This window comes from Pneumocystis murina (assembly GCF_000349005.2).
Source record: "Pneumocystis murina B123 chromosome Unknown supercont1.14, whole genome shotgun sequence".
Taxonomy (NCBI): domain Eukaryota; kingdom Fungi; phylum Ascomycota; class Pneumocystomycetes; order Pneumocystales; family Pneumocystaceae; genus Pneumocystis; species Pneumocystis murina.
The window spans coordinates 89,535-112,988 of NW_017802372.1; the positions used below are offsets into that span (position 1 = coordinate 89,535).

At 28.8% G+C, this 23,454-nt stretch overlaps 16 protein-coding genes across 16 annotated transcripts; 7 read left to right on the plus strand and 9 right to left on the minus strand.

The window, feature by feature from the left end:
* Positions 1-124: 124 nt before the first annotated feature.
* Positions 125-1,470, minus strand: PNEG_02881 (hypothetical protein). The gene is made up of 7 exons (XM_007876727.1): positions 1,362-1,470; positions 1,111-1,297; positions 972-1,063; positions 822-924; positions 577-773; positions 252-532; positions 125-207 (listed from the first exon to the last, which is right to left on the minus strand). Exons 1-7 carry the CDS (start codon positions 1,396-1,398, stop codon positions 169-171), a joined length of 936 nt encoding a protein of 311 aa, XP_007874918.1. The 5' UTR covers positions 1,399-1,470; the 3' UTR covers positions 125-168.
* Positions 1,471-2,091: 621 nt separating this feature from the next.
* Positions 2,092-2,747, plus strand: PNEG_02882 (hypothetical protein; the record flags this gene model as incomplete). Its single annotated transcript, XM_019757748.1, has 4 exons — positions 2,092-2,256; positions 2,300-2,481; positions 2,530-2,661; positions 2,703-2,747. The coding sequence occupies exons 1-4, from the start codon at positions 2,148-2,150 to the stop codon at positions 2,745-2,747; spliced, it is 468 nt and encodes a 155-aa protein (XP_019613292.1). The 5' UTR covers positions 2,092-2,147.
* Positions 2,748-2,770: 23 nt separating this feature from the next.
* PNEG_04333 (hypothetical protein) lies at positions 2,771-3,900 on the minus strand (the record flags this gene model as incomplete). Its single annotated transcript, XM_019757845.1, has 6 exons — positions 3,771-3,900; positions 3,658-3,726; positions 3,533-3,613; positions 3,435-3,485; positions 3,149-3,384; positions 2,771-3,098 (listed from the first exon to the last, which is right to left on the minus strand). Exons 1-6 carry the CDS (start codon positions 3,873-3,875, stop codon positions 2,771-2,773), a joined length of 870 nt encoding a protein of 289 aa, XP_019613337.1. The 5' UTR covers positions 3,876-3,900.
* Positions 3,901-3,954: 54 nt separating this feature from the next.
* Positions 3,955-5,037, minus strand: PNEG_04334 (hypothetical protein; the record flags this gene model as incomplete). The annotated part of the gene is made up of 7 exons (XM_019757846.1): positions 3,955-4,150; positions 4,198-4,352; positions 4,399-4,575; positions 4,624-4,757; positions 4,806-4,867; positions 4,917-4,960; positions 5,011-5,037. 7 exons carry the CDS (start codon positions 5,035-5,037, stop codon positions 4,009-4,011), a joined length of 741 nt encoding a protein of 246 aa, XP_019613338.1. The 3' UTR covers positions 3,955-4,008.
* Positions 5,038-5,446: 409 nt separating this feature from the next.
* On the minus strand, positions 5,447-7,269 carry PNEG_02884 (hypothetical protein; the record flags this gene model as incomplete). Its single annotated transcript, XM_007876730.1, has 6 exons — positions 5,447-5,496; positions 5,539-5,662; positions 5,706-6,045; positions 6,093-6,453; positions 6,495-7,122; positions 7,177-7,269. The coding sequence occupies 6 exons, from the start codon at positions 7,267-7,269 to the stop codon at positions 5,489-5,491; spliced, it is 1,554 nt and encodes a 517-aa protein (XP_007874921.1). The 3' UTR covers positions 5,447-5,488.
* Positions 7,270-7,717: 448 nt separating this feature from the next.
* Positions 7,718-9,348, minus strand: PNEG_02885 (hypothetical protein; the record flags this gene model as incomplete). Its single annotated transcript, XM_007876731.1, has 9 exons — positions 9,262-9,348; positions 9,068-9,207; positions 8,889-9,023; positions 8,578-8,839; positions 8,414-8,533; positions 8,207-8,364; positions 8,015-8,163; positions 7,875-7,974; positions 7,718-7,831 (listed from the first exon to the last, which is right to left on the minus strand). Exons 2-9 carry the CDS (start codon positions 9,194-9,196, stop codon positions 7,718-7,720), a joined length of 1,167 nt encoding a protein of 388 aa, XP_007874922.1. The 5' UTR covers positions 9,197-9,207; positions 9,262-9,348.
* Positions 9,349-9,449: 101 nt separating this feature from the next.
* On the plus strand, positions 9,450-10,067 carry PNEG_02886 (hypothetical protein; the record flags this gene model as incomplete). The annotated part of the gene is made up of 4 exons (XM_007876732.1): positions 9,450-9,486; positions 9,529-9,700; positions 9,751-10,002; positions 10,046-10,067. The coding sequence occupies 4 exons, from the start codon at positions 9,450-9,452 to the stop codon at positions 10,065-10,067; spliced, it is 483 nt and encodes a 160-aa protein (XP_007874923.1).
* Positions 10,068-10,478: 411 nt separating this feature from the next.
* PNEG_02887 (hypothetical protein) lies at positions 10,479-11,166 on the plus strand (the record flags this gene model as incomplete). Its single annotated transcript, XM_007876733.1, has 3 exons — positions 10,479-10,724; positions 10,773-10,918; positions 10,965-11,166. 3 exons carry the CDS (start codon positions 10,479-10,481, stop codon positions 11,164-11,166), a joined length of 594 nt encoding a protein of 197 aa, XP_007874924.1.
* Positions 11,167-11,246: 80 nt separating this feature from the next.
* On the minus strand, positions 11,247-12,195 carry PNEG_02888 (RdgB/HAM1 family non-canonical purine NTP pyrophosphatase; the record flags this gene model as incomplete). The annotated part of the gene is made up of 9 exons (XM_007876734.1): positions 11,247-11,349; positions 11,391-11,410; positions 11,467-11,482; positions 11,523-11,563; positions 11,605-11,717; positions 11,781-11,812; positions 11,857-11,930; positions 11,975-12,039; positions 12,084-12,195. 9 exons carry the CDS (start codon positions 12,193-12,195, stop codon positions 11,247-11,249), a joined length of 576 nt encoding a protein of 191 aa, XP_007874925.1.
* Positions 12,196-12,473: 278 nt separating this feature from the next.
* Positions 12,474-14,138, minus strand: PNEG_02889 (serine-tRNA ligase; the record flags this gene model as incomplete). Its single annotated transcript, XM_007876735.1, has 8 exons — positions 12,474-12,581; positions 12,626-12,994; positions 13,040-13,130; positions 13,176-13,285; positions 13,325-13,630; positions 13,678-13,839; positions 13,881-13,951; positions 14,006-14,138. The coding sequence occupies 8 exons, from the start codon at positions 14,136-14,138 to the stop codon at positions 12,474-12,476; spliced, it is 1,350 nt and encodes a 449-aa protein (XP_007874926.1).
* Positions 14,139-14,250: 112 nt separating this feature from the next.
* PNEG_02890 (hypothetical protein) lies at positions 14,251-14,563 on the plus strand (the record flags this gene model as incomplete). Its single annotated transcript, XM_007876736.1, has 4 exons — positions 14,251-14,292; positions 14,333-14,419; positions 14,469-14,489; positions 14,537-14,563. 4 exons carry the CDS (start codon positions 14,251-14,253, stop codon positions 14,561-14,563), a joined length of 177 nt encoding a protein of 58 aa, XP_007874927.1.
* A 572-nt stretch (positions 14,564-15,135) lies between these two features.
* On the plus strand, positions 15,136-16,253 carry PNEG_02891 (hypothetical protein). Its single transcript, XM_007876737.1, has 3 exons — positions 15,136-15,416; positions 15,461-15,632; positions 15,833-16,253. The coding sequence occupies exons 1-3, from the start codon at positions 15,178-15,180 to the stop codon at positions 16,199-16,201; spliced, it is 780 nt and encodes a 259-aa protein (XP_007874928.1). The 5' UTR covers positions 15,136-15,177; the 3' UTR covers positions 16,202-16,253.
* A 348-nt stretch (positions 16,254-16,601) lies between these two features.
* PNEG_02892 (hypothetical protein) lies at positions 16,602-17,384 on the minus strand (the record flags this gene model as incomplete). The annotated part of the gene is made up of 5 exons (XM_007876738.1): positions 16,602-16,864; positions 16,914-16,975; positions 17,019-17,185; positions 17,228-17,281; positions 17,334-17,384. The coding sequence occupies 5 exons, from the start codon at positions 17,382-17,384 to the stop codon at positions 16,602-16,604; spliced, it is 597 nt and encodes a 198-aa protein (XP_007874929.1).
* Positions 17,385-17,757: 373 nt separating this feature from the next.
* On the plus strand, positions 17,758-19,827 carry PNEG_02893 (hypothetical protein; the record flags this gene model as incomplete). Its single annotated transcript, XM_007876739.1, has 5 exons — positions 17,758-18,005; positions 18,053-18,337; positions 18,381-18,696; positions 18,738-18,851; positions 18,907-19,827. The coding sequence occupies 5 exons, from the start codon at positions 17,758-17,760 to the stop codon at positions 19,825-19,827; spliced, it is 1,884 nt and encodes a 627-aa protein (XP_007874930.1).
* A 262-nt stretch (positions 19,828-20,089) lies between these two features.
* Positions 20,090-21,255, plus strand: PNEG_02894 (hypothetical protein; the record flags this gene model as incomplete). Its single annotated transcript, XM_007876740.1, has 3 exons — positions 20,090-20,256; positions 20,289-20,711; positions 20,760-21,255. The coding sequence occupies 3 exons, from the start codon at positions 20,090-20,092 to the stop codon at positions 21,253-21,255; spliced, it is 1,086 nt and encodes a 361-aa protein (XP_007874931.1).
* Positions 21,256-21,394: 139 nt separating this feature from the next.
* Positions 21,395-23,282, minus strand: PNEG_02895 (centromere/microtubule-binding protein CBF5). Its single transcript, XM_007876741.1, has 10 exons — positions 23,013-23,282; positions 22,911-22,965; positions 22,839-22,859; positions 22,764-22,789; positions 22,565-22,717; positions 22,396-22,517; positions 22,244-22,350; positions 22,027-22,200; positions 21,758-21,984; positions 21,395-21,714 (listed from the first exon to the last, which is right to left on the minus strand). The coding sequence occupies exons 1-10, from the start codon at positions 23,253-23,255 to the stop codon at positions 21,451-21,453; spliced, it is 1,392 nt and encodes a 463-aa protein (XP_007874932.1). The 5' UTR covers positions 23,256-23,282; the 3' UTR covers positions 21,395-21,450.
* Positions 23,283-23,454: the final 172 nt, after the last annotated feature.

Below are 23,454 nucleotides of genomic sequence, written 5' to 3' on the forward strand. Positions count from 1 at the left end.
TATTTATTAAAAAATATCATATTTCTTTCTATTTAAAAATCATCTCGGATCATTCATATTAACAAACATCACATTTCTAAATAATCATAAATAATTGATTTCTATTAAATAAAATACATGGTTATAAAATTATTGACAAAGCATGAAAGATAACATAGTTTGGAGGCATTATATATTGATAGATTTATATAAAATTGTTGTAACATACTTAAACAGTTAGTTATAAAATCAAAATTATACAATATTCTTACTTTATGTCGAAATCTTGTTGTTACACTCACAGCGAAAACACCATTACGAATTGAACTTGCCGCCAAATGATTTAAAACTACATGATTTGGATTTGGAAGGACACTTTGGTCATCTTTCATAGTCGAATTAGAATTTAAAATAACTTTTTCTAAATGAGGCGGAAGTGAAGGCGGTACACTCGATTCTTGAAAATTTCGATATGTATTATTTTCTAATGCTTCATCATATAATGTCGGAATCCTATTTGTATAAGTTTCTACCGGTTTACTAACACGGTGTTCTACAATTAATAAAAAAAATGAAATATTTAAAAAAAAAATATACCTGTTAAAGATGCTTGCTTATCAGCTTGAAACATAGACGACAAAGATGCGTCATTGACTTCTATATAATTAACAAGATTCCCAGAAGAATCTGTAGCTGTAGCTAATTCATCCGAACATTTCCATTCATTATCAACCAAAAACTTGAATCTATGTGTTCCTTTTGGAAGATGTATCAATGCAGTAAAATCATTTACACTAAAGCATTTAAATATAGATACCTAGTTGCAATTATTAGAATTTTACCTCTTATTTAAAGGTATTTTCTTTCCCCAACCCGTAAATGTTCCTGTCACATATACATTCTGATGATTACCCTTCCAATGCAAAAAAACAGGAACTGATTTTTCTAAAATTTTTTTAAATATAATAGCTAATTCACATAATAGAAACAACCTCTATTCTGTTGTTTAACATCATGTTCGATATTTTCACATGTAGGTGATATAATCGAACTATCTTGAACATTATGCCTTTCGTCCTCAATTCTAAATAAAAATTATTAAGAAATAAATAGATCTAAGTATTTAAAAACGTTGTTTTGTTTAAATCGTTTAAGGAATCAAGATTAAGAGGCTCTTTATCAGTTTCTGAATTAACACTAGAAAAGTCATCTTCTACATCTGAACTTGGATTTTTTTGAGGAATAATGTCTTTTTTAAATAATCCATCTCCTAACCCTTCATTTTTATCACTTAAACTATATAATAATGGATCCTTAGCTAATCATAAAAACATATCAATATAAACGTATTTTTAACAAAAAAAAAAGGGGAAAATTCAGACCATCATTTAAATTCTCCTGCGAATAACTATTTCCCATGATTTCATGCAAATTTCTTGAAAAAATCCCCCTAAACAACGCTTTTTTTACCCATCTAAAACCAGTAAAATTTTATGTCGTTCTAAGGCTTTAAAGATCGGTCACTTAATTCCCTGTAAAAACTTTAGATAACCATACCTTTTTTATAAAACACCAAATAACTCTTATTCACAGTAATTAAAATGAAAAATATAGTTTAATTATGTAAAATATTTGTAAATTTTTTATATTTATATTAAATCATTAAATGTATTTTAAGATATATAAAATTTTTGAATAAAGATCTCTCAATAGGGTATTTATATTAGAATCATATATATTATTGTCATGAAATATATTATTTAATCTTAAAAGCTGTAAAATATTAAGATTTTATTGTTTGATATATATTTATTAAAATCAATATAAAATTTAAAAAAAACATTTTATCAATATTATAGTTAAATATACTACTTATGATCTTGCAACTTATTTAAATGAGTTTTAAAAATAAACTTTTAAAATTATTCTTAAGATCTATTTAAATTAAATATAACAAATATATAATTTTTATTATTTTTAAATGATTTAATTAAATATTTTTATAAAAAAACATTAATATTTATTTAAAATATTAATATAGTATCTAATATATTTAAGATATCATGCATAGGCTTATATAGATATTTTAAACCAGCCACCCATATAGATATACATGTTATCTAATCGCCTTTTAAAAGTTATTCATTGAAAAAAAAAACAAAATTATCATGTCATATAAAATAACAAATTGCATATGTACTTATTTAACGTATACACTTCTAAATTGGAAGAGTAATATTGGTATCTTAAAAATAAATCCTATTTCTTGCCAGAACCGTCACTTTTCTCTATTTTATAAGTCTTATTTATATAAATTTAGGAATTGAAAAAAACATAAACCATTCCAAAATAACCCATACATCTTCCTCTTGCAAAAAAAACATATCCCATGCTCAACAATTAAGTGCAGGCTGTCTTGTTGGATTTTTATCAGGAGTTTTAGCTAAACACATAGGAAAATTCGCCATTATTTTATTCATTGGTATTTATTTAGTTTCATGGGTTCTTCCCTAATCTATTGTTTTGTTAATTACTTATCAATATTTAAAGACAGGATCTTTTCGCCGTTTTACAAAACCTTGGAACATGTTTCTATATTTTTCTCAAAAAATATGGCATAAAAAAAACAAAAGTATCAAAGAAATCGCCAATGAACTTCTCTTTAAAAACATTGTTTTCAAAGTAGGCAATCTGTAACACTATATTTTAAAACTAACTTAAAGTCATCCTTTGCTGCAACATTTGGATTCGGTTTTTTGTATTCATAATATCCATAAAATATACCTAGAATTTAACGACGTCTTGTTCCACCAAAACCTGTAGATCTTCTCATTGTATAATTAATTGTATCTTGTCTTATATCATCATTATCATGACGCGTATATTCATCTTCCCAAAATCTATTGTGATAGATAAACTCATTAGGACGTGAATAGCGTTCCCTCGAACTACGCATCATATAACTTAAAGCAGCTCCTCCTAAAAGACCGCTCCAGAATCCTGGTGTCCATGGAAATCTAGATGATTGATAAGTTTTGCCATGATATGGTCCTGAATAAGGCGGAGGAGGACCTCTTGGATAATTACCACCACCTCCACCAAACCAGTTTCCTGGACGCCTGTTTTTTTAAATTTATTTTTAAATTTTACATGAACTATATAGATTTACCAATTTTGAAATGCTGTTCTACCCTTTTTTAATAATAAATAAAGAATATAAACAATCGAAAATGTTAATAAGTAGCGAAGGAAGAGATTAGCATGCGTATACAAGACATTTTTTGTATCAAAGAATAAATATCTATGTTTTTTATAATATATTTTTCCTTCTTCTGTTAAATGAAGTGTATATTCTACCAAACAGCTTCCTTTAAGAACGTATTTATCATTTGGACCACTGTAACCCTATAAAAAGACATTAAAAAGGATTTTGTGTAAAAAAGTTGCCTTTTTACTTCGCAAACAACATTTGTTCTTCCAAGTTTATAAAATGATGGCAAAATAGACTATGTTTTTTTAAAAAAAACATAGTTATCAAAAGATCTTAACTTACGGAACAACTCCATTGAACATCTTCTGGATCATATTCACTTCCTATATTTTTACATTGAATTTCATTCAACTCATATAAATCCTTTTTTAAGATGAGAAATTGTCTTTTTTTTTTTATAAAAAAACCTTTGCATCACCTCCCACACATACCATCTGAGGAGAGGGTCTAAATCTCAAAGATTTTGTATATTTTTCCTAAATTTCATTAATTCATATATAACCATGATAAGACAAAATACCTTATAAAATGTAAGTGCTCGAATTTTAGAAAGCAATATTCTATCAGTATATTGAAAACAATCTACGGAAACAAGAAATAAAAGTATCAGGAAACTTTTCAACATATTTTTAAGGATGTTAATATAATCCCTAAAAATTACAAATCAAAGATATATTTTTTTTTTTAAAAACAAATATATGAAAACCTAAAGCAAAACTAATTATTTAAATAAAATAACATTTCAGATAAAACCATGTCTATACAGAACCTAATCCTGCAATAGACAAATTTTTAACTTTTTGAAGTACATCATCAATTTTTTGATCTAAATTACCAGTACTATATTGATTTCGAACATTCGAGGCAAAATACTGTTGTACTTTTGACATACGATCGTATCTATTGCTATTAAAAATTTCTAAATATTTTTCAAATTTCATTCATACCCATCATAACAAAATTGAAATTGTATTTTTACCAATGCTTCAAATGATGCATCCAAATATGGCACACGCAGATCAATAAACTCAGGTAATTCTTTTAAAAGTTGTGAATTTAATGACACATATAATTCTTTTGCTTGCGCCGCTTCTTTCTCAGCCTTTTTTTCCTATTAACATCTATTTTTTATACATAAAATATCCTACTATAGGCAACTTCCTAATATCATCCGATGGCTTATCAGTCAGTCGTTTAACCTTTGCACGAACTGCATCATAATCAACTAATTTATGATTTCTCTTGGTAATCGCTGCATTGATTTCTGGAAAATACGTACAAAACTTAGATATAGGATCTAATACAGTCAACCGATATATTTCATCCTTTTAAAATCACTAAGACCCATAACACTCATTTTTACTGATACTTACTAATTCTTTCATAGTTCTTGAATCAAAATCCTCAGCTGCTTGTCTATAATGTTTACTAGCACGATCCTTATGATATGTATCCGTATAAAATTCATCCATAGCCTCCACAATTCTCAACTGAGATGCTGACATAGCTGAAAAACATAAATAACAAATATTAAATCTATCATTCAATAATATACATCTTAACGAATCTAAATAATTCTTTGCTTCACGTTGAAGCCGTAAAACCGCCTGCTCCATTCTAAAAAAAGATCAACCCCCATATTAACCACCTTATCCATTTTCTTTACGTATGAAAACGTCGTTCTTCTATATCAAATTCACGATCTACCGTCTGTTTATCAATATTACAAAAAAACCCATAAAATATTCAAAAAAATCAACTTTCTCAACATGTCCAGCCTTAATCATCATCTAAATACGTAAGAACTGAACAAAAACACATCTTTTCGCAGTATTTTTTCTAATGAAATCAAAGATCTTCTATATCTTTCATAAAAGATATTCGACCTTTACTGCTTCAAATATTAACAATTCTTACTTGGGTACCAGCACGGTTAACGGCTTTTTTAAACCCAGACCTTAAGATATTAAGACATTCCTTGAAAAATAATATAAAAATACCAACTCATCTCTATTATACTTATTTTTAGTTTAAGATTAGAAAATCTCGATACAAGTCAAAAACTTATATTTAAACAAAGATACAAATATTAAACAAGAAATTCATAACATAACATATCATCAACAGAATATTCTAAATTTATGAATATAATTGAAGTTAATAAAAAAAAGTGAAATATAAAAGTAATCTAAGATGCAAGAAAAACGAGATTATTAAGAAATCAAATATTAATTAGTTTCATAAACCTATTAAGATTAAATATATATAGAAACTAAAATAAAAGTTACCAATTTCACCAGCTTTACAAAGTAAAATCCGTTGTACCCATTCGGAACGAAGTACATATTTAGCAGTAATACGACACTCTGGAGAGGGATCTAAAATGGAATATATTACATTCTTACAGCATGACTAGAAAGATAAGAAATAAAAAAGAAAAAAAAAGAAGAAATACTTTGAGTAAAGATTCGATAGGGCGATAACCGGTTTTATTTTTCCTTTTTTGAAGGTATTCTCGATAAAATTCATCTTCATCTTGTTTTGCTATACGCCATAAATGACGCCCAGTACGCATTGCCATGTAAATAACACCAGTTGCCCAAATATCAACAGCACGAGGATCGAACTCTGTATCTATATATTCCTCAGGCGCAATATATGGGACAGAACCACAAAGTCCACAAGTCAAATGAGCTTTTTTCTCCCAAGCCATTTTAAAACATTCACCATTTCCAAAATCAGTGATCTTCAAGACACCGTTGTGTGTTAAAAGAAGATTTTCCGGTTTCAAATCCCTTAAATTAACATAAATAACAACAATAATAATGATAATGATAAGAACCTATGTGCAACCCCTAATTCATGCATATATTCTACACCCCTCATCAGCTGTTTAAAATAACAATCAGCTTCTATTATGTTGAGTTTTCCAGATGAAAGAATTAAAGAATACAAATCGCCTCCAGCACAAAATTCCATAACTTCACAATAATCGCCCTTAGAATCCTGCAAAAGATCGAGAGTATGAATAACATTAGGATGTCTCAATGCAGAAGAAATACAAAATTCAGATGTAAGACGTTTTGTATATCTTTTTGTAGATTCGGTAGGTCGTTTACGAAACTCCTTGACAGCATAAAGCTGCTCAGCATGTGCATTTTTTGGATCTACTTTATATGAAATACGCACAATACCAAAAGCACCTAATAAATTAGTATTTATTTTTGCAAAAAAAAAAACAAACCTTTTCCTATAATTTCATGACAATCTCCATACTTTTCAGCCAAACTAGAGTTAGAATTCACAAAATTCTTTCCCTTCCTGGATAAATTAGATCTTTCTGGCTTCATTTTATCAATCCATCTATTAATAAAGCTCAAATGACTTGGAGTAAAGTTCTCCAAAGCATATGCACGACCTTTTTTTATGATTCCAAGTAAATCACGAAGCAGAAAACGAAACTTATGTCCCCGAAAAACCTTGCGAAATGTATGAATATGAGTACCATCAGAACAAAGTGTAAAAAAATCGGAAACGTTTTCATTATTATAATTAGATATTTGCGATTTTTCATCGAGTTCATCTTTACTTATATCTCGACCCTTTAATAACATACTAAGCTCCCTGTCTCCATTCTCAATCTTATCTTTATCATTTTCTTTAGCCTTATGACCCTGAGTTTCACGTTCAAGAAGAGAAAATATACGATGAAACTTCAACGTGGCTTTTTTTAATTGTGTTGGTACAGATGACGCTATACATACTTCTTCCTTCAAATTTCCCCTATCCTCAAGGCCTTTCTTTTCATTTGATTTCTTATAACTCTCCTCTATTTTCTTTTTATTTTCAGTACAAGAAACATGTGTCATTGACTGCAAAGAAAAATCCATAATCAGTGATGTACTCACTTCTTTACCCATAATTACCTTCCCTAAAAATAAACCTGATGAATCATGTATCTTTCTTTGACTAAGAAGCATTTCTTTATCTCGATTTCTTATGCCAACTTCCATTTTCATATAATCAAAGCTTTATAATTATTAATCGACCCAATCTAATATAAAACCCTCCAAAACAAAGTCCTTCCTTTAAAAGGCCCCTTTTAGGCCCTTATTCAGGCCATATTTCTGCCCCAAACCTGCTAAAGATTTTGTACAAAAAATAGACGTTCACGACCGTACGAGCCAAAAAAAGTAAATCAAGTACGAAAAAGTATCCCAAGAAAAATAATATGAATATCTATAAATATATATAAATACCTGCAATATTGAGAGACACAATCCTTAGATTTAATGTAAACAATATTTGCATTTCTTTGAATGATATGTTGAATTATTGTATAAAATACATAACAAAGCGAGAATGTAAACAAAAACAAATACAATAGAAAATCGAATATATAATTGATCTGTATATAACTATTAAAATGTTTTTGATTATAGTTTATATAAATACCTAATTGTTTTTTTAAAGAAATGATGAGGAATCAAAATTGCGAGTAGAATTTGCAGTAGAACCCATTACATTTTCTTCATAGGTAATCAAGGGATCAATGCCATCTTGAGTTATCCAGCTATGTTTCTTCAAATAAATTAAAAAAAGCAAAATTAATTTAAAAAAGTACACGTAAATCATGTAATTTAATCCTTTTTTCAGGAATCTTTTCAAGAATCTTCTCAAACAAATCCTTCAAGGATGGAGAAATATATTGTGGAATCACTATTCTGAAGTCATTAATAGATGTATGGCCAAAAAATAGATTACTCTTTAGTTTTAATCATATCATATAATTTTACAATATCTGAGTCATAAAAGGGAAGACAACCAAATCTTAAACACCAAAGAGTAATTCCCATAGACCAAATGTCAGCAGCTCTACAAGAAACAGCGTTGCCCTCAGGAAAACATAATTCCTATATATTAAATTATAATTGCATGAAAAAATAGGAAATTTACAGGAGCCATGAATGCGGGAGTTCCCTTGATTTTTCTAAATGAATCATCTCTTCTAAACATTTTTGAAATACTAAAATCGGTTATTTTTAATATCCCATCTTTGGACAATAACAAATTTTCAGGTTTAATATCACAATGGCATATTCCATTGAAGTGAACTAAAAAAAATACAAATAAAAAAAGCAATCAAATGAAAATAATACATACGATATTCAACGCCTAACATCAAATCGCGAAACCATCTTCGACAATCTGTTTCGCTATACGGAGTAGCTATTTTGTTTAAATCCAAATCCATAAGAGCACCTTTTTCACACATTTCCAAAACTTTGTTTGTTATTGATAATCATGAGAAAAATTATCCATCTTACCTATATATATAGAGTCTCCATTAGGATCATCTAAAACATCAATCATATTGACTATATTTCTATGATTTATCTTTTTCATAATATCTATTTCTTCTTTGATATAGAAAAAAGGATTATTATTTTGCTCATAATTATTTTTTACATGCCAATAAGACGAAATATCATTATTATATATAAATGAGTCCGATTCAGACTTGAAATGCGAAAAACGTGAATATCCATAAACCTTTTTCAATTGCACTTTTGAAAACTCTTTAATTGCCTACATTTCAATAAGTTTTAAAATGTTGCAAAACAAATCATAATTCCACATATTCTTCCCCGGTTAACATATCAATACATCGATTTACTGCGCCAAAAGAACCATGACCAATCTGATCCTTAATATCATATCTATTAAGTCTATTGAAGCCATCATCATCAGATAAAAAAACATCTAATGTCTCCTAAAACAATTCACTTTTTTCACTTAATTTCCTCTTAAAAAAACCTTAAAAGACGATTTAAAAGAACCAAGGACTTTCTCACTCTCTCTAAACAATAATAAACGATCTTCCGACGTAGAAGATGACCGTTTTCCAGCCTTTTTTCTGACTTTTTCTATAGAATTATTTGACATCAAAAATATTTCTAATTTCCCCCATTTTTTAGCCTTTTTTTTCACAAAAAAAACACATTATTAACCTTTAAAATATAAAAATCACATAAATAAACTGAAATACTATATTTCCACTATTTTTTATCAATATATAGTTCTTTTTATTTATTTTTGACGTTTACTATCAGAAACGTGCTGAGATATTACAGGCCTCGATAAGCTTTAAGACCTACAGTCCTCATAATTTAGTCAATTGTATAAGTAAAAGGAACACATGACAATATATAAGCTCCTTATATTCAATAGATCTTGTAAGAAATCTATTTTCTATGCTTCTTTTCATAGTTTTTTAGGTAAATGTATATACCATAAAACATGGAACAATAACCATACGGATAATACAGAAAATACAGAGATATCATTACTTGGTACACGTAAAGATACATTAAGTGAAGAAGACGATGCTAAACTTATATTTGGAGTGCTATATTCTCTGCAGAAAATCAGCAAAAAACTTGCAGGACCGTTCGTGCAAATATATCTAATGTTTTTATATTATATTGAAAAATAAATAGAGATGAATCGTTTATATCGTACAAAACATCAGAATATAAGCTTCATTATTATGAAACAGCAAGTAATATTCGATTTATTTTATTGACAGACCCAAATTGTAGTAATTTACTACATGTTTTACAGCAAATCTATATAAGTTTATATGTAGAATATGTTGTAAAGAATCCACTTGGAAATATGGAATGTCCAAAGGATGATGTAAATGTAGAGCTTTTTGAATTAACATTAGATCAATTTATACGATCATTAAGGTAAAAGTTAATGAATAAAAGAGATTTGATTAAAAATGACCAGCGAATTTCAAGAGTCAAAATAAAAATGAGTATATTTTAGAATAAATTTGATCAATTAACATGTTAAATAATGGAATATATACGTTGTATATACGGATTAAATACACTAAATTTTATACTAGAAAATACTTAGACTACTGAATTATATACGCCTAATCTTCTATATACGTACTTTTGCACTAAAATATTTATTACTTTTTCAACAACGATTATTTACAAAACTTTGAAATATATGGAATATATATATCAAATGGATGCTTTAAATACTCTTTATAAAATATATTGGACTATAAATACATTTTTTTCAAATCTATTGGGAAAATCAATATTCACTTTTTCGCTAAAATTTATATATTGTGATTGAGTCATATGTATTTGATTTGCAGACAAATACATTTATCGATATACTCAATGCTTAAAAACTAAACATTTGTATGTCGGAATCCTTTAATTCAAAAGATACATTTGAATCATCTACCTCTACTTTATCTACAACTTCTCGACTTCGTCCAAATATTCTTCTTTGTGGCACACCTGGTACAGGAAAAACAACACACGCACTGCGACTTTGTAGACTTCATTCTCTTAATCATTTTCCAGTTGGTGATATTGTTCAAAAAAACAATTGCCATGAAGGAAAAGATGAATTTTGGGATGCTTATATTGTAAATGAAAGAAAAGTTTATATAATGGCTTTTATTAACTCTTTTTTAATATTTTTTCTATAGCTTTTAAAACAATTAAAAGCAGATATAATATATGGCGGAGTTGTACTTGATTGGCATACGTGCAATTTTTTCCCTATAGATTGGATAGATCTAGTTGTAGTTTTACGTACAAATCATACAATACTTTGGGATCGTCTAGTTGAAAGGTAAATATAATGTTTATATAAAATATTAAAAATAACATATAAACAGGAAATATAATCTCCGAAAAATACAAGAAAATAATGAAGCAGAAATCATGCAAATTGTATTAGAAGAGGCAATCACATCGTTTGGACCAGAACGAGTGATGGTATTAACAAGTGATACATTAGATCAAGTGGAAGAAAATATAAAACAAATTAGCATGTGGATTCAACAGTGGAAACCACATAATTTTCCAAATAAAGAATGAAAAATCAAGGACTTATTACTATAGACAATTATATTATTTTGTTCAATAACAAAAATACGCTTATTTTTACAATATTTCCTTTATACATCATTATTGGCGTGTTTCAAAAATGCTAAAAGTTTTGTTAAAGCTTTACTTCGATGACTGAACTTATGTTTCAATGTTTGACCCATTTCAGCATATCTAAAACATTACAACTGACTTTTCTACAATATATGCCTTACGTTTGATCACAATCGAGTGGCTATTATGATTGAAGAAGATCAGATTAATCAAAGCCATTAAATGGTTTGTCATTACCTGGAAAATAGCATCCCTACAAATGATTAATCAATATAGATACACATTCAATATACCATCCAAACACAGTTGGTCCACGAGCAGGCACAATAGATCCCTAAAATGAATAAATAGGATTTATTTTAGTTTCAAAAATACCAATGTTCTTCCTTCAAAAACATGAACAGTATCTCCAGGATCTTTACAATATGCAAATAAACATACAGCTTCTGCTGTTTTGTCAGGAAAGGCTTCTAAGAGACGCACTAATCCTTGCGTATTATTAGTTACTATTACTCTGGATATATATAATCTATCTATCTATATATATATACCATCCAATCCAAGACTTAATAAAAACCATTTACTATATCAGTTCAAAAACAAATAAGATTGTCATCTAAAACTTGCATATATGGTCCGGGAAGTCCATTAAATGATGTAAAAAAAAGGCTGGTGTCCTCAATAATTACAGGTTTTTTAACCTGATAGGATGTTAAAATTATTATTTTTTTTTTTAAAAATATACAATATCTACGGCCTTTTTACATTTATCTAATATTATTTCATGTATTTCTCCTTGTATTTCTGGCACTTTAACAAATTAATATCATTAAGCTTATTTTATAAAAATATACAATCTAAAGAAATATGAGTTAATTTTACAGTTGTTCCAAAAAATTCTTTAATTTCTTCAAACTTTCTTATATTTCCTGTAATAATAACTGTATAAATTAAAATTTGACTCATACAAATATACTTTACTACTATTTTTTACCTAATTCTTGCATTTTTTAACCACCCTAACCATAAAACGATAGAAAAATGCAAAATATTTAACCATTTTAACAGTAAATTTATATACAAAGCTTTTATACATTATAAGAAAATACTCATTATATAAAATAACTATAAAATTGAAAATAAAACTATTAAACCTATTTTATAAATAAAACCTATCTTTAAAAAATAAAAATAGATATTTCATAAAACATATTGAAATTTATTCGCTTTATAAGAAATTGTATTTAAACCTTCTCTTTTTGACACATTTTATTATTAGGCAAATCTTTAACAAAAGGAATAAAAGTTTTCCCTCCCATATAAGTTTGTAAAGGTTCAGGAATATTTATGCCCTATAAAACATTAATCAATAATAGAAAATAAAAACATAAATTACATCCGAAGTTTGAAAATTTTCCAATATACAACATAATGCTCTTGTTACTGCACATAAAGTAGAATTTAAACAGTGTACATATTTCTTTTCTCTATCTCCTGAACGCTTAATTCCATATCGAATTTCAAGATTTCTAGATTGATAATCTGTACAATTTGAACAACTCACCAATTCCTTATATTCGCCTTGAAATGGAAACCATGCTTCCAAATCATATTTTTTTGAAGCGGCATTATTTAAAGCGCCAGAAACAATGGAAACAATTCTATAAGGAATACGCAAAGATTTATAAAATTCTTCTGCAATATTAATCATCTCTTCAAATAAAACCCAAGAAGATTCTGGAGAAGTAATCAAAAATTGTTCAACCTAAATTCCATCAATTAGAAAATATTAATAATAAAAGGCAAATACTTTTTCAAATTGATGAACTCTAAAGATTCCCCAAGTATCCTTTCCATGAGCGCCTGATTCTCTTCTATAACAAGTGCTAATTCCCGCATATCTTGCAAGATAAACACTAATCTATATTTTATAATCAAAATCCTACCTTATTGGAAGTTGTTCAGAAGGATTCTCAAACAACTCGCCAGAATGAAAAGCAGAAATAGGCTGTTCAGATGTTGCAATAAGATATTTTTCGTCGTTTCCATCTATCACCTAAAAAATAAACAAAACTTTATATAAAAATATAAATACCTTATAAAGCTGATCATCAAAATCACTAAGTTCAGCTGTTTTAGCCATTATATCCTTGTTCATCATCTGTGGCGTCTGCAAAACAGTATATCCTCTTTCTATAAGAAATTTTAAAGAATAATTAATCAATGCTTGGCTAAGAAGGACTCCATAATTTTTCAGAAAATATCCTCGATGACCCACTATTTTTACACCTCTTCCAGGATCATAACCATCTAACCTCGTTAAAAGTTCATGATGTGATAAACAATTCTTTTTTTCAACTGTCCCTTCCGGTTCCCATGTACGTAACACTTCATTATCTTCCTTATACAAATCCGTTTCAAATCCAAACACAATTAAAAAGAAATCACCTCATTTTTGCTCACAGGAACTGAGTCATGTACAATATTTCCAACTGTATTTAACTTTTGCTTTAAAGTACACAGTTTTTCTACCTCCAATGCCTCAGTATGCTTCCTTTTCTCCTCAACATCCTTTTTTCTTGATAAAAGAGATGATATATCTTCTTTTAACTGCAAAAATTTAATCGTTTTCATCATCAATATCCAGAAACCTTGATTTTAGCTGAAATTTCCTTCTGAATAATATTCATATCCCTATTAAGAGCGTCAAGATTAAATCTCTCTATAAAAAAATCATATTTAGCCCATTTAAACCGGAAAAAAGCCCTCTTCATACCTATTGTCCATTCCTTATATAAAGCAATAATATGATCGACAACTTCAACGGAATTCCCCCGTTTTTTTTGGGACTTTTTGATCAATCCAGGATCTCCCCCCTTCTCAACAAGAAAATAATGAATATCGAGCATGTTTTCTAGCAAATACAGGCTTCAATGGAGACTTTAAAATTTTCACTTTTTGTCGTCGTCTTGTCTTAGCAACGGGTTGCTAAGACAAGACGACCTTAAATTAGAGAGAAATATGAAAGGCACAAATGGGATTCATTTTCATCCGCCACCCAAAGTAAGATATATTTTTGAGGTTAATAGGCTTATTTTGTAAGAGTTATATTGTTATTTCTCAGTTATTAGGTGCTTCTATGTGGTTTTTTATGCTTTATAGAATGAAGAAAGATGGACCAATTATTTTAGTAAAAAGAAGTTTTTTATGAGATTTTTTTGTATTTAATAGTAAAATAGGGTCTTAAAAATCCGTGGGAAGTATTTTTTCCAGTAAATTTTGTAAAAAATGCTTATTTATTTGCAAGAACCATGAATCAGAAGAAAAGCATTAAAAACATACCCAAAAACGATTTATATAGGTTTATATAAAAAGAATTAAAGAAAATGTACAGGAGATATATTTTTTGAAGGATATTTTGTTGTTTTAAATCGATGTGTTTGTTAGAAGGAATTAAATAATACTAAAAAAATCCTAAACTATAAATTATCTGCTAATATGTATAAATTTGAAAAAAAATATAGATAAAGATATAAAACAAGGGTTATTTTTTATTAAAAAGGGTTATTTAATAAATTTAATATTAAAAAAAGAATTTCTTTTTTTTAAAAAGAAAAAGCAGGAATATTTTTAAACAAAAAAGTTCATAAACAATAGTTTTAATCGAAAAGATATGTTGAAAAACAAATAGTTTAATAAACTATAAATAATCAAATCTTTTGTTCGGTGTTTAAACGAGATAGATAAAATTTTAAAAAAATTATATTGAGCTTTTTAGAATTAGAGAAAGACAAACAAGAACATCAAAATCATTTTCTTAGGGGGGTTTAAATATTTTAGTTTTTTTATTTATTAAAATCATAATAATACTATATTTTTTAATGATTTTAACATTTTCTATAATATTATTTCAAAAATAAATAATTTAGATATTCCGGAATCAAAATCATGTCAAATGAAGTTGTATATTATGGAAAGAACCTAGATGTCTTGAAAAATAGTCTTTTAAACTCTTTTAATAATTCAAATATCTCTGAAAAAAAAACTACAGAAATGGTTAATTTAGAAATACATTCTCAAGAAAATATTGAATATTTATTAAAGAGGGCTCAAGAAAACCTTGAAAAACTTTCAAAGGAATTACCTGTTTCCGAAAAAACAAAAGATTCTAAAGATATTCAAAATAGGTAAAAAAAATTAATAATATTAAATCAAATTTAATAAAATGTAGCATTGCTGCATTATCAGATCATCATAATATTGAACCTAAGTATATATCAACAGTTGGAAATGTTAGTTCCTTAAATTCTACGGTTTTTGAAAAAAGTTATAAAGTGATCTATGATGATGTAAATCATATAATTGAACACAAACCATTATTAAGCAAAAAAGAAAAACGTAAGGTAAATTATTTATTATTAGTTTTAATTTATTATGGAATAATATGATGAAAAATAATTTTTGAAGCGAATATTTCAAATTATTATTATTAATTACTTGTTTGCGATGTAGAATAAACTTTTTAGTCATAGTTACACTGACATTTCTTTATTTATTTTATAATTCAGTATTTTATTTTATCACAAAAACTAACGTTTATTAGAAACAAGAAGAAACAGCAGGAAAAGATTGGTTTTATATGCCTAAACCTGAATTGACACAATCTTTAAAGACTGAATTACAAATATTAAAAATGAGAAATGTTTTGGATCCAAAAAGACATTATAGAAAAGATAATTCTAAAAAACCTCCAAAATACTTTCAAATAGGAACAACAATTGATGATGTTTTAAATACACCTATGGAAGATTTTTTTAAGAAAAAAACTAATACCATTTTGGATGAAATTTTAGAGGATCAGGATAAACGACAATATTTTAAAAGAAAATATCAAGATATTCAAAAAATTAAAACATCGGGTAAAAAGGCATATTATAAAAAACTGAAGGAAAAGCGAAAACCTTTTTTTTAATAAATTTATTTGTAATATTAGAAAAACAAATATCATTAGACTTAAAATCACAAATTATCAAAAAAATCATCATAATTATATCTTATGGTTCATATCAAATAATATCAATCATTATTTAAAATAATTTTTATAATAAAATATCAATATATGTAATTTTTAAAATTATATCAATCATAAACTCAAATTTTTAATCAATATATATAAAAAACCCACAAAATCATCGTTGTATAAATATTCGAATTTTATAACACTGATAAAAAAAGCAATTAATTTTTTATATCTTAATATATAAAATCCTAAAAAAAACATAAACTATTAATCTTTAAAAATAAACATTTAAATTATTAAAAAATTCTTATTAAAAAACATTTTATAAATAAAAATAAACAAAATTTTTATGTCATTGAGAATGAGAATGCAAATCTGATTCAGATATAGCTGCTATATCTTCCTTAACCTCAGATACATCTTTAACCTCAGATACATCTTTAACCTTAGATACATCTTTAACCTTAGATACATCCTGCGTTGGTACTAGAGTTGTTTTCGAACAATATTTTATAAAAAATGGATGAAAAAATGTCCAATATATAGTTTGTGCACCATTAAACTGAGGAAGTGAAAGATAAAGAATAAAAATTGACTTGAAAAAATAATAAAATGCTACCAAACACTCATTAACCTTTTTTATATATAAAAATAGGTCTTTTACGAAACCAATAAAGCAAAGATTGTTCATAATGTTCAATTAGAATTAAAAATCCATAAATAACCCTAATTATATATAAAAATATTCACAAACCATCTCTTTATTTACCAATACGAAAGACATTGTGTATTATTTGCTTTATTCGACGATTCAATAGCTAATACCGAATAATACATAGGAATTAAACATCCTAATACATTCGATAAAAAACGGCCTCCCACATTAACAAAAATAAGAAAAAAATATATTCCTATAATTCCTCCAACTGCATAAACCTATTTTCTTCAAATATAACTCTATAAAATATACAAATATACTTTTTTAATACCCCACTGCCGCTCAAACTGATTTAAACATGAATATTGACTTAGCTGTTTTAATTTATTATTAATTTATTTATAAAAATATTATTGTAATTATTACCTCTTTATCTAATCTTGAAACATGAGCCTGAAGTTTGTCTTGAAACGACATTTAAAAATATGGACTGTTTCCGGGAGAGTAATGCTTAAAAATAACCCTAGAAAAAAAGACCTAACTCTAACTAGAAGAAGACCTAATTAGGAAGACCTGACCCTATGAACCCTAACCAAAAGGTGCTACTAAAGGGGACCTAAAGAAGGGAGAACTAACCTGACGCCTAACCTTATCATTTAAACCCTAACCTAACCCTATAAATATAATAAAAATATACAGATTTGAGATATATCTAAATTTATTCAAACATTTAAAACAAACATCATTTTCAAAAGTATTTATTCTTTTATTTTTTAATTTATTGCTTATCTTTTAGGGTGAGCATTTTTTTTTCCGCCTCCTCTTCGAAACCACGTATTGTATCGATCTTATGAACTCACAACGTCCTTACGAACGCTATAATATTATGCGTTACGGATTTGCGTCAGAAACAGGAGAAGATCCGTTTATAAATGGTCGTCTGTCAAATGTATTGGAGACAGATGCAGATCATCAAGAATTACGGCGAGTAACACTTGAAAACATCTCGCTTTCTATGGAAGAATTAGCAAATAAAGTTCGGGAAGAAGAATGTGGTACACAATCAGAAAAATATAGACAAGTGTTTGGGATTAGCTGGTTTTAGAAGGGTTATTAAGACAAAAAGAATATACTAAAGATAATAGGTTAATGAGAAATTGTGAAGCTATTCCAGATGTAGCTGTTCCTCGAAATCGTATTTATGCACATTATGTTTCAGTATGCGCACACGAAAGAATAAAACCATTAAATCCGGCGTCATTTGGAAAGCTTGTAAGAATGGTATATCCGGATATCAAAACGAGAAGACTAGGAGTACGAGGACAGTCGAAATATCATTATTGTGGTATGAAACTTCGTGACGATCATCTTTCAACACATATTAACCCGTCAAAATCGGAACTTAAGAATACACATGAAGAAAATCCTACGTAAATTGTAGTGTTGTTGTATTTTTTTTAATGTTGAAAATAGATATACGGAATCCGTACATACATCATCATTTCTCAAAGCATTCGATCCTTTATTGGTACATTCGAATGTTGAGCCAGAGAAGTCAACAGATCCCTTAATTAACTTTGTTTTTAAATCAAAACATCTTTATTTTCCATCATATTCATCGACATCTAATTCTAGTGCAATGTCTCCTTTGGCATCATTTACATTACCCGATATTAATCAATATCTTCCGCCTGATGTTGATGCAGATACAAAGAATACTCTTATTTCTTTATATACATCTCATTGTAGCTCATTAATTGAATCGATTCGATATATGAGATTAAAACAGGTAATTTTTTTCAACAAAAACGCTTTTTTTAATTGTTATAGTTTCTTACGATTACATCTTCTTTTCATAATTCCCTCACGGTTCCGGTTCAAAAACTTCTTTCATCACCATTTTTAGCAAATTGGGTTCAAAGAGCAGATTTTGAAATGTATAGGGTAAAATATTTGAATTAGCTCTTTCCAAGATATGAAATATCCTTATTTCATTTAGGAAATTATACGATTATTGTCACCCCTTGCATTACAAGTAGTACCACCTCAAATTCTTTCATCTTTGCGTGTTCTTTCATCAACATTGATTAATCATATTACGCATACATTATCTATCCATCCTCAGCATTTTGTTCGTGCTAAGGTTGTTCCAGCAGTCGCTTTTTCTGCACTTTTATCAAGACTTTTACGCGTTAATGATACAGCACATGCAGCAGCACGATTTTTAACCAATCCAGCTGATCGAGAATTAATGAGAAATGATTGGCTTAGATATATTGACACACGTGCAATCGTAAATAGAGAACTCCCTTGCAAAGAAGATGAAGCCGTTAAAATTCTTGACGATGTAATTCAACTCTTATACGGATCAAATCAATTAAATATCCCTAAAAAAAATTCAACAAATAAAGTAGGATCTTCATCAATTTCATCAGCAGATACATCACAGGCAGATCATTCAATAAATAATGATGGCACAAATACTTTAGATGGTTCTCTAAATCGCTGGGCGGATTATTTTTCCTCCTTACCAAGTCGTTTTCCAAACGTTTCACCAAAATTATTTCTTTTATGTGCAGGAACCGTTGAAACAGCTATTTTAAGAGAAATTACTGTAGCTGGTGGTGAATCCTTTGGCGCTTGGTGGGTCGTACGATGCTGGATTGACGAATGGTTATGTTGGATTAGCGAACGTGGTGGTTTCCTTGAAATACAATTACTTGAACAAATAAATCCTTCCCTTGAGAAAAATCCTGATACGCAGGCACTTACGGACGATCCCAATACAACGCTGGCCGTCGCATTGTGCGTCGATCCAATTGCAAATGGCTCTATTGAGACACACTCTGATTCCAAAAATGACGATTATATCAACATGGTTTTTAATGCAAATGGAAATACAGGCGACGATCCAACATAAACATACCATTCAATTACTATAATTTCCCAGTCATTTCATACATTTTTCATCCAAAATATCATCATTCAAGTCTATATTATCAACATTTATCACGTGACTAGAAACTTCTCGAAATCTTCGAAAATCAAGACTCGGACCTCAAGTTTATAAAAAGGCGGGCGATCCCCCGGAAATAAATAATAGCCAAGAATCTAGAATTTTAAGGTTTTGGAGAGGACATATTTTATGATATGGAGATATGTAAAGATATATAGAGATAAACATGGTAAAAGATTTAAAGCTTTATCGATATTTGGAAATTGGTCCGGACGCGGATGAAAATGCTATTCGTAAAGCATATCGGAAATTAGCATTAAAATATCATCCGGACAAAAATCCATCGGGTACAGAGCGATTTAAAGGTTTTGGGAAGAATGGGTTACGTTTGGCGTATCTGATTATCTTTTTTTCACAGAAATTAGTCTTGCATATGAGGTTTTAAGTGATCCAAAACGTCGACAATTATATGATCAATATGGGTTGACAGAAGGTCAACCTCAAGCAGGACCAGGTTTTTCGGCGGGACCGGGAGGATTTCAAGGGTTTTCCGGTCGAACAAGTAATGGACAATCGTTTTTCTTTTCCACAGGCGGACCAGATGGAGGAGCACGATTTCATCCGTCATCGGCGGATGATGTGTTTGCATCTTTTATGAAAAATTTTGGTGGTGCATTTGGAGGGGATTCGGACGATTTCGGCATGGGAGAAATGTCCGGTGGTTTTGGAAGATTATTTAATATGGGAGGGAGTGCAGGAGTACATGGAAATCATATGGGGTTTGGTGGAAAAAAGGATGATCCGGAAAGAGAAATCGTAACAAAGGCACTTCCATTAACATTGGAAGAGTAAGTATTTGTTTTTTTTTTTTTCTTATTTTTTTCTTACAATTCTAGATTATTCACCGGTACGACGAAACGTATGAAAATAAAACGGAAGGTCTACAATCATACTGGCTCAGTACGGCAAGAAGAACGTATTTTAGAAGTTCAAATAAAACGAGGATGGAAGCCCGGTACTAAAATCAAGTTCGCCAAAGAAGGTGATGAAAAGCCCAATGGTACTGTTCAGGATGTCCATTTCATTGTCGAGGAAAAACCGCATCCGGTATTTAAAAGATCGGGCGATAATTTGATCACCGAGTTAAATCTTACTCTGGTCGAGGCGCTTACCGGGTTTCTAAAAATGATTACTACCATTGATGGCAAGCATTTAAAAGTCACAAGTGCCAATCCAATACAGCCTAATCATGAAGTATGTTATCCTGGTCATGGCATGCCTCTTTCAAAAGATCCTTCCACACGCGGAAATTTAATTGTTGTTTTTAAAGTCGCCTTTCCAACCACACTTTCTCCTGAGAAAAAAACTGCGCTCAAACAAATATTCTCCTAAACAAATGCAAGTTCTGAAATGTTTTAATGTATAATTTTATTATGTATTAAATATTCTCTATGGGGTTTCAGTAAAAAGGGTAAAAGCAACGGAATCAAACATTATTATTTATGCTTTAGATTTTCATTACGCATAAAATGCACATATCAACATTATAAAAATGATATATAATATAACCCTACTGTAAAATAACTGTTATATTTTTGATTTATCTTTTTTCTTTTTCTCTATTTTTCTTTTTTTTTCTGAATTATCAGAAGCTTTCGATTCATCCATTCTGTCCTTTTTTCTTTTCTCTTTTACCAAAATATCTGTCTTTATAGAAGTTGTTTTGTCTTGTATTGATTCGGCCTCGGCAACTTTTTTAACCTGAGTAGATAATTGTTCAGATGGTAAATTATAATCTACATATGTAGATTTCCATTCCTCAGGTGTTGCATCATTAATTCTTCCATACTTCTAGAAACATTTAATAAAATATCAAATAAATAAATATATTAACATCAAGTTTCCCTTCTTTTTTCAAAATTCTTTTCTTCATACTTTGAGGACCTAAACCCCATCTTCGAGGATACGTATCTCTTTCCATGATACATCGTTTAATTTTGGCCACAACTCCATGATCACACGTCGACAACTCTACCATTGACATTTGGGCAATGCCTAAAGCAATAGCTTCACCTTTTGTCGTCATAAGTACAACCTCTTCATTAAGTTCAATGCCTGACTCTAACAAACATCAACCAATTTAAAATAAACCAATAAACACACCATAACGAAGTAAACCAGGAATCATTAATTTAGCGCCATAACAAATGGCATTAACCGCACTATCCTTAACAACAATTCTTTTATAAGACACAAGAAGAGATTCTAAAGGACGAATAACACGCCTTAAATATGATTCATCTCTTGTATTGTCATATTCCCATTGTGCATCGAGAACTTTCAAAATTAAAAAAGAAAATATAAAAATAATGTTAAATACTATCATGCATCGTAACCATACCATCCATTTCACTAAGACATCCACTTCGTATACGACGAAGCTCTTGCATATGAGCTCCCACACCTAATATAAGACCTAAATGAACACTAATAAACATTAATACACAAAAATATAATTTTAAATAAAAATACCATAATGTTCTAATATATGTCCCTGCCTCACAACTCACACGAAATACACCCAAATGACGATCATTATCAAATTCAAGAAGCTTAGATTCATGAATTGTACGGATTCGAAGCTGACGTTTAACCTAAAAACGTATTAAGTATACTTTTTTCAAAATATACACAATCCTACAGCAGAAATAAGAGGAGGACGTTGAAATAAAGCACCTGTCAAAGTTTCAAGAGACTGTGCAAACTTTTTTTCCGAAGACAAAGCATCATGAAATCGAATTACACATACATATTCTTTTCCTGCACCTTGTTGAGATTTAACCAATCTTGTCGCCTAAAAATATCATTCAACTAAAACTTCACATGTAACCACAAGATACTCTATCAATACAGACAACCAAGCATCCTTTCAAACTCAATTTTTATATACAATATATGATTTTTTAAAAAAATACCTGTTACTTTAGGATCCAAAGCTATAAAAAATCAGAAAAAAAAAACAAAAATAAATAAAAAATAATATTTACTTCCAGAATGGCCTGTCTTCTCACAGCGCAAAATCCTTTTAATCCATGCAACTACCTATTAAAAAAAAATATAAAAAAATCTTAAAGAAAAATAAATTGTACTTCATGAGACGACGGATTTGCCGGTTTATCAAGGTTAATGACTCCAGAACTTATATACGTCTTAAGATCCCTTTTTAAGGGCGATGAACCATGAGGAATAGGTGTATAATGGCCTGTCCGTATTACCAATTTATCGTAATTTTTCAATAAAAGAGGCCAAGTAGAAGTATCGGCATTGCCCGATAGATTTTCAGGTTTAATCAAATAGTCTGTCTTTACTTGAATCTCTGCAACAGAACTCATCTCAATATTTTATCCAAAATACAAAAACTAAGTCGTTTATCGTAGATTTTTCTTTACGGAAGACCTTTTTGTATGTATATACTGATTTCAAAAAAAAAAAAAGAAAGTATTATTAAAGATCTTCTCTTAGCATATCTTCCCCAGTTAGAACCATATGAAATATAAAACTTAAATAATTTTAATATTATTTTATAATAAA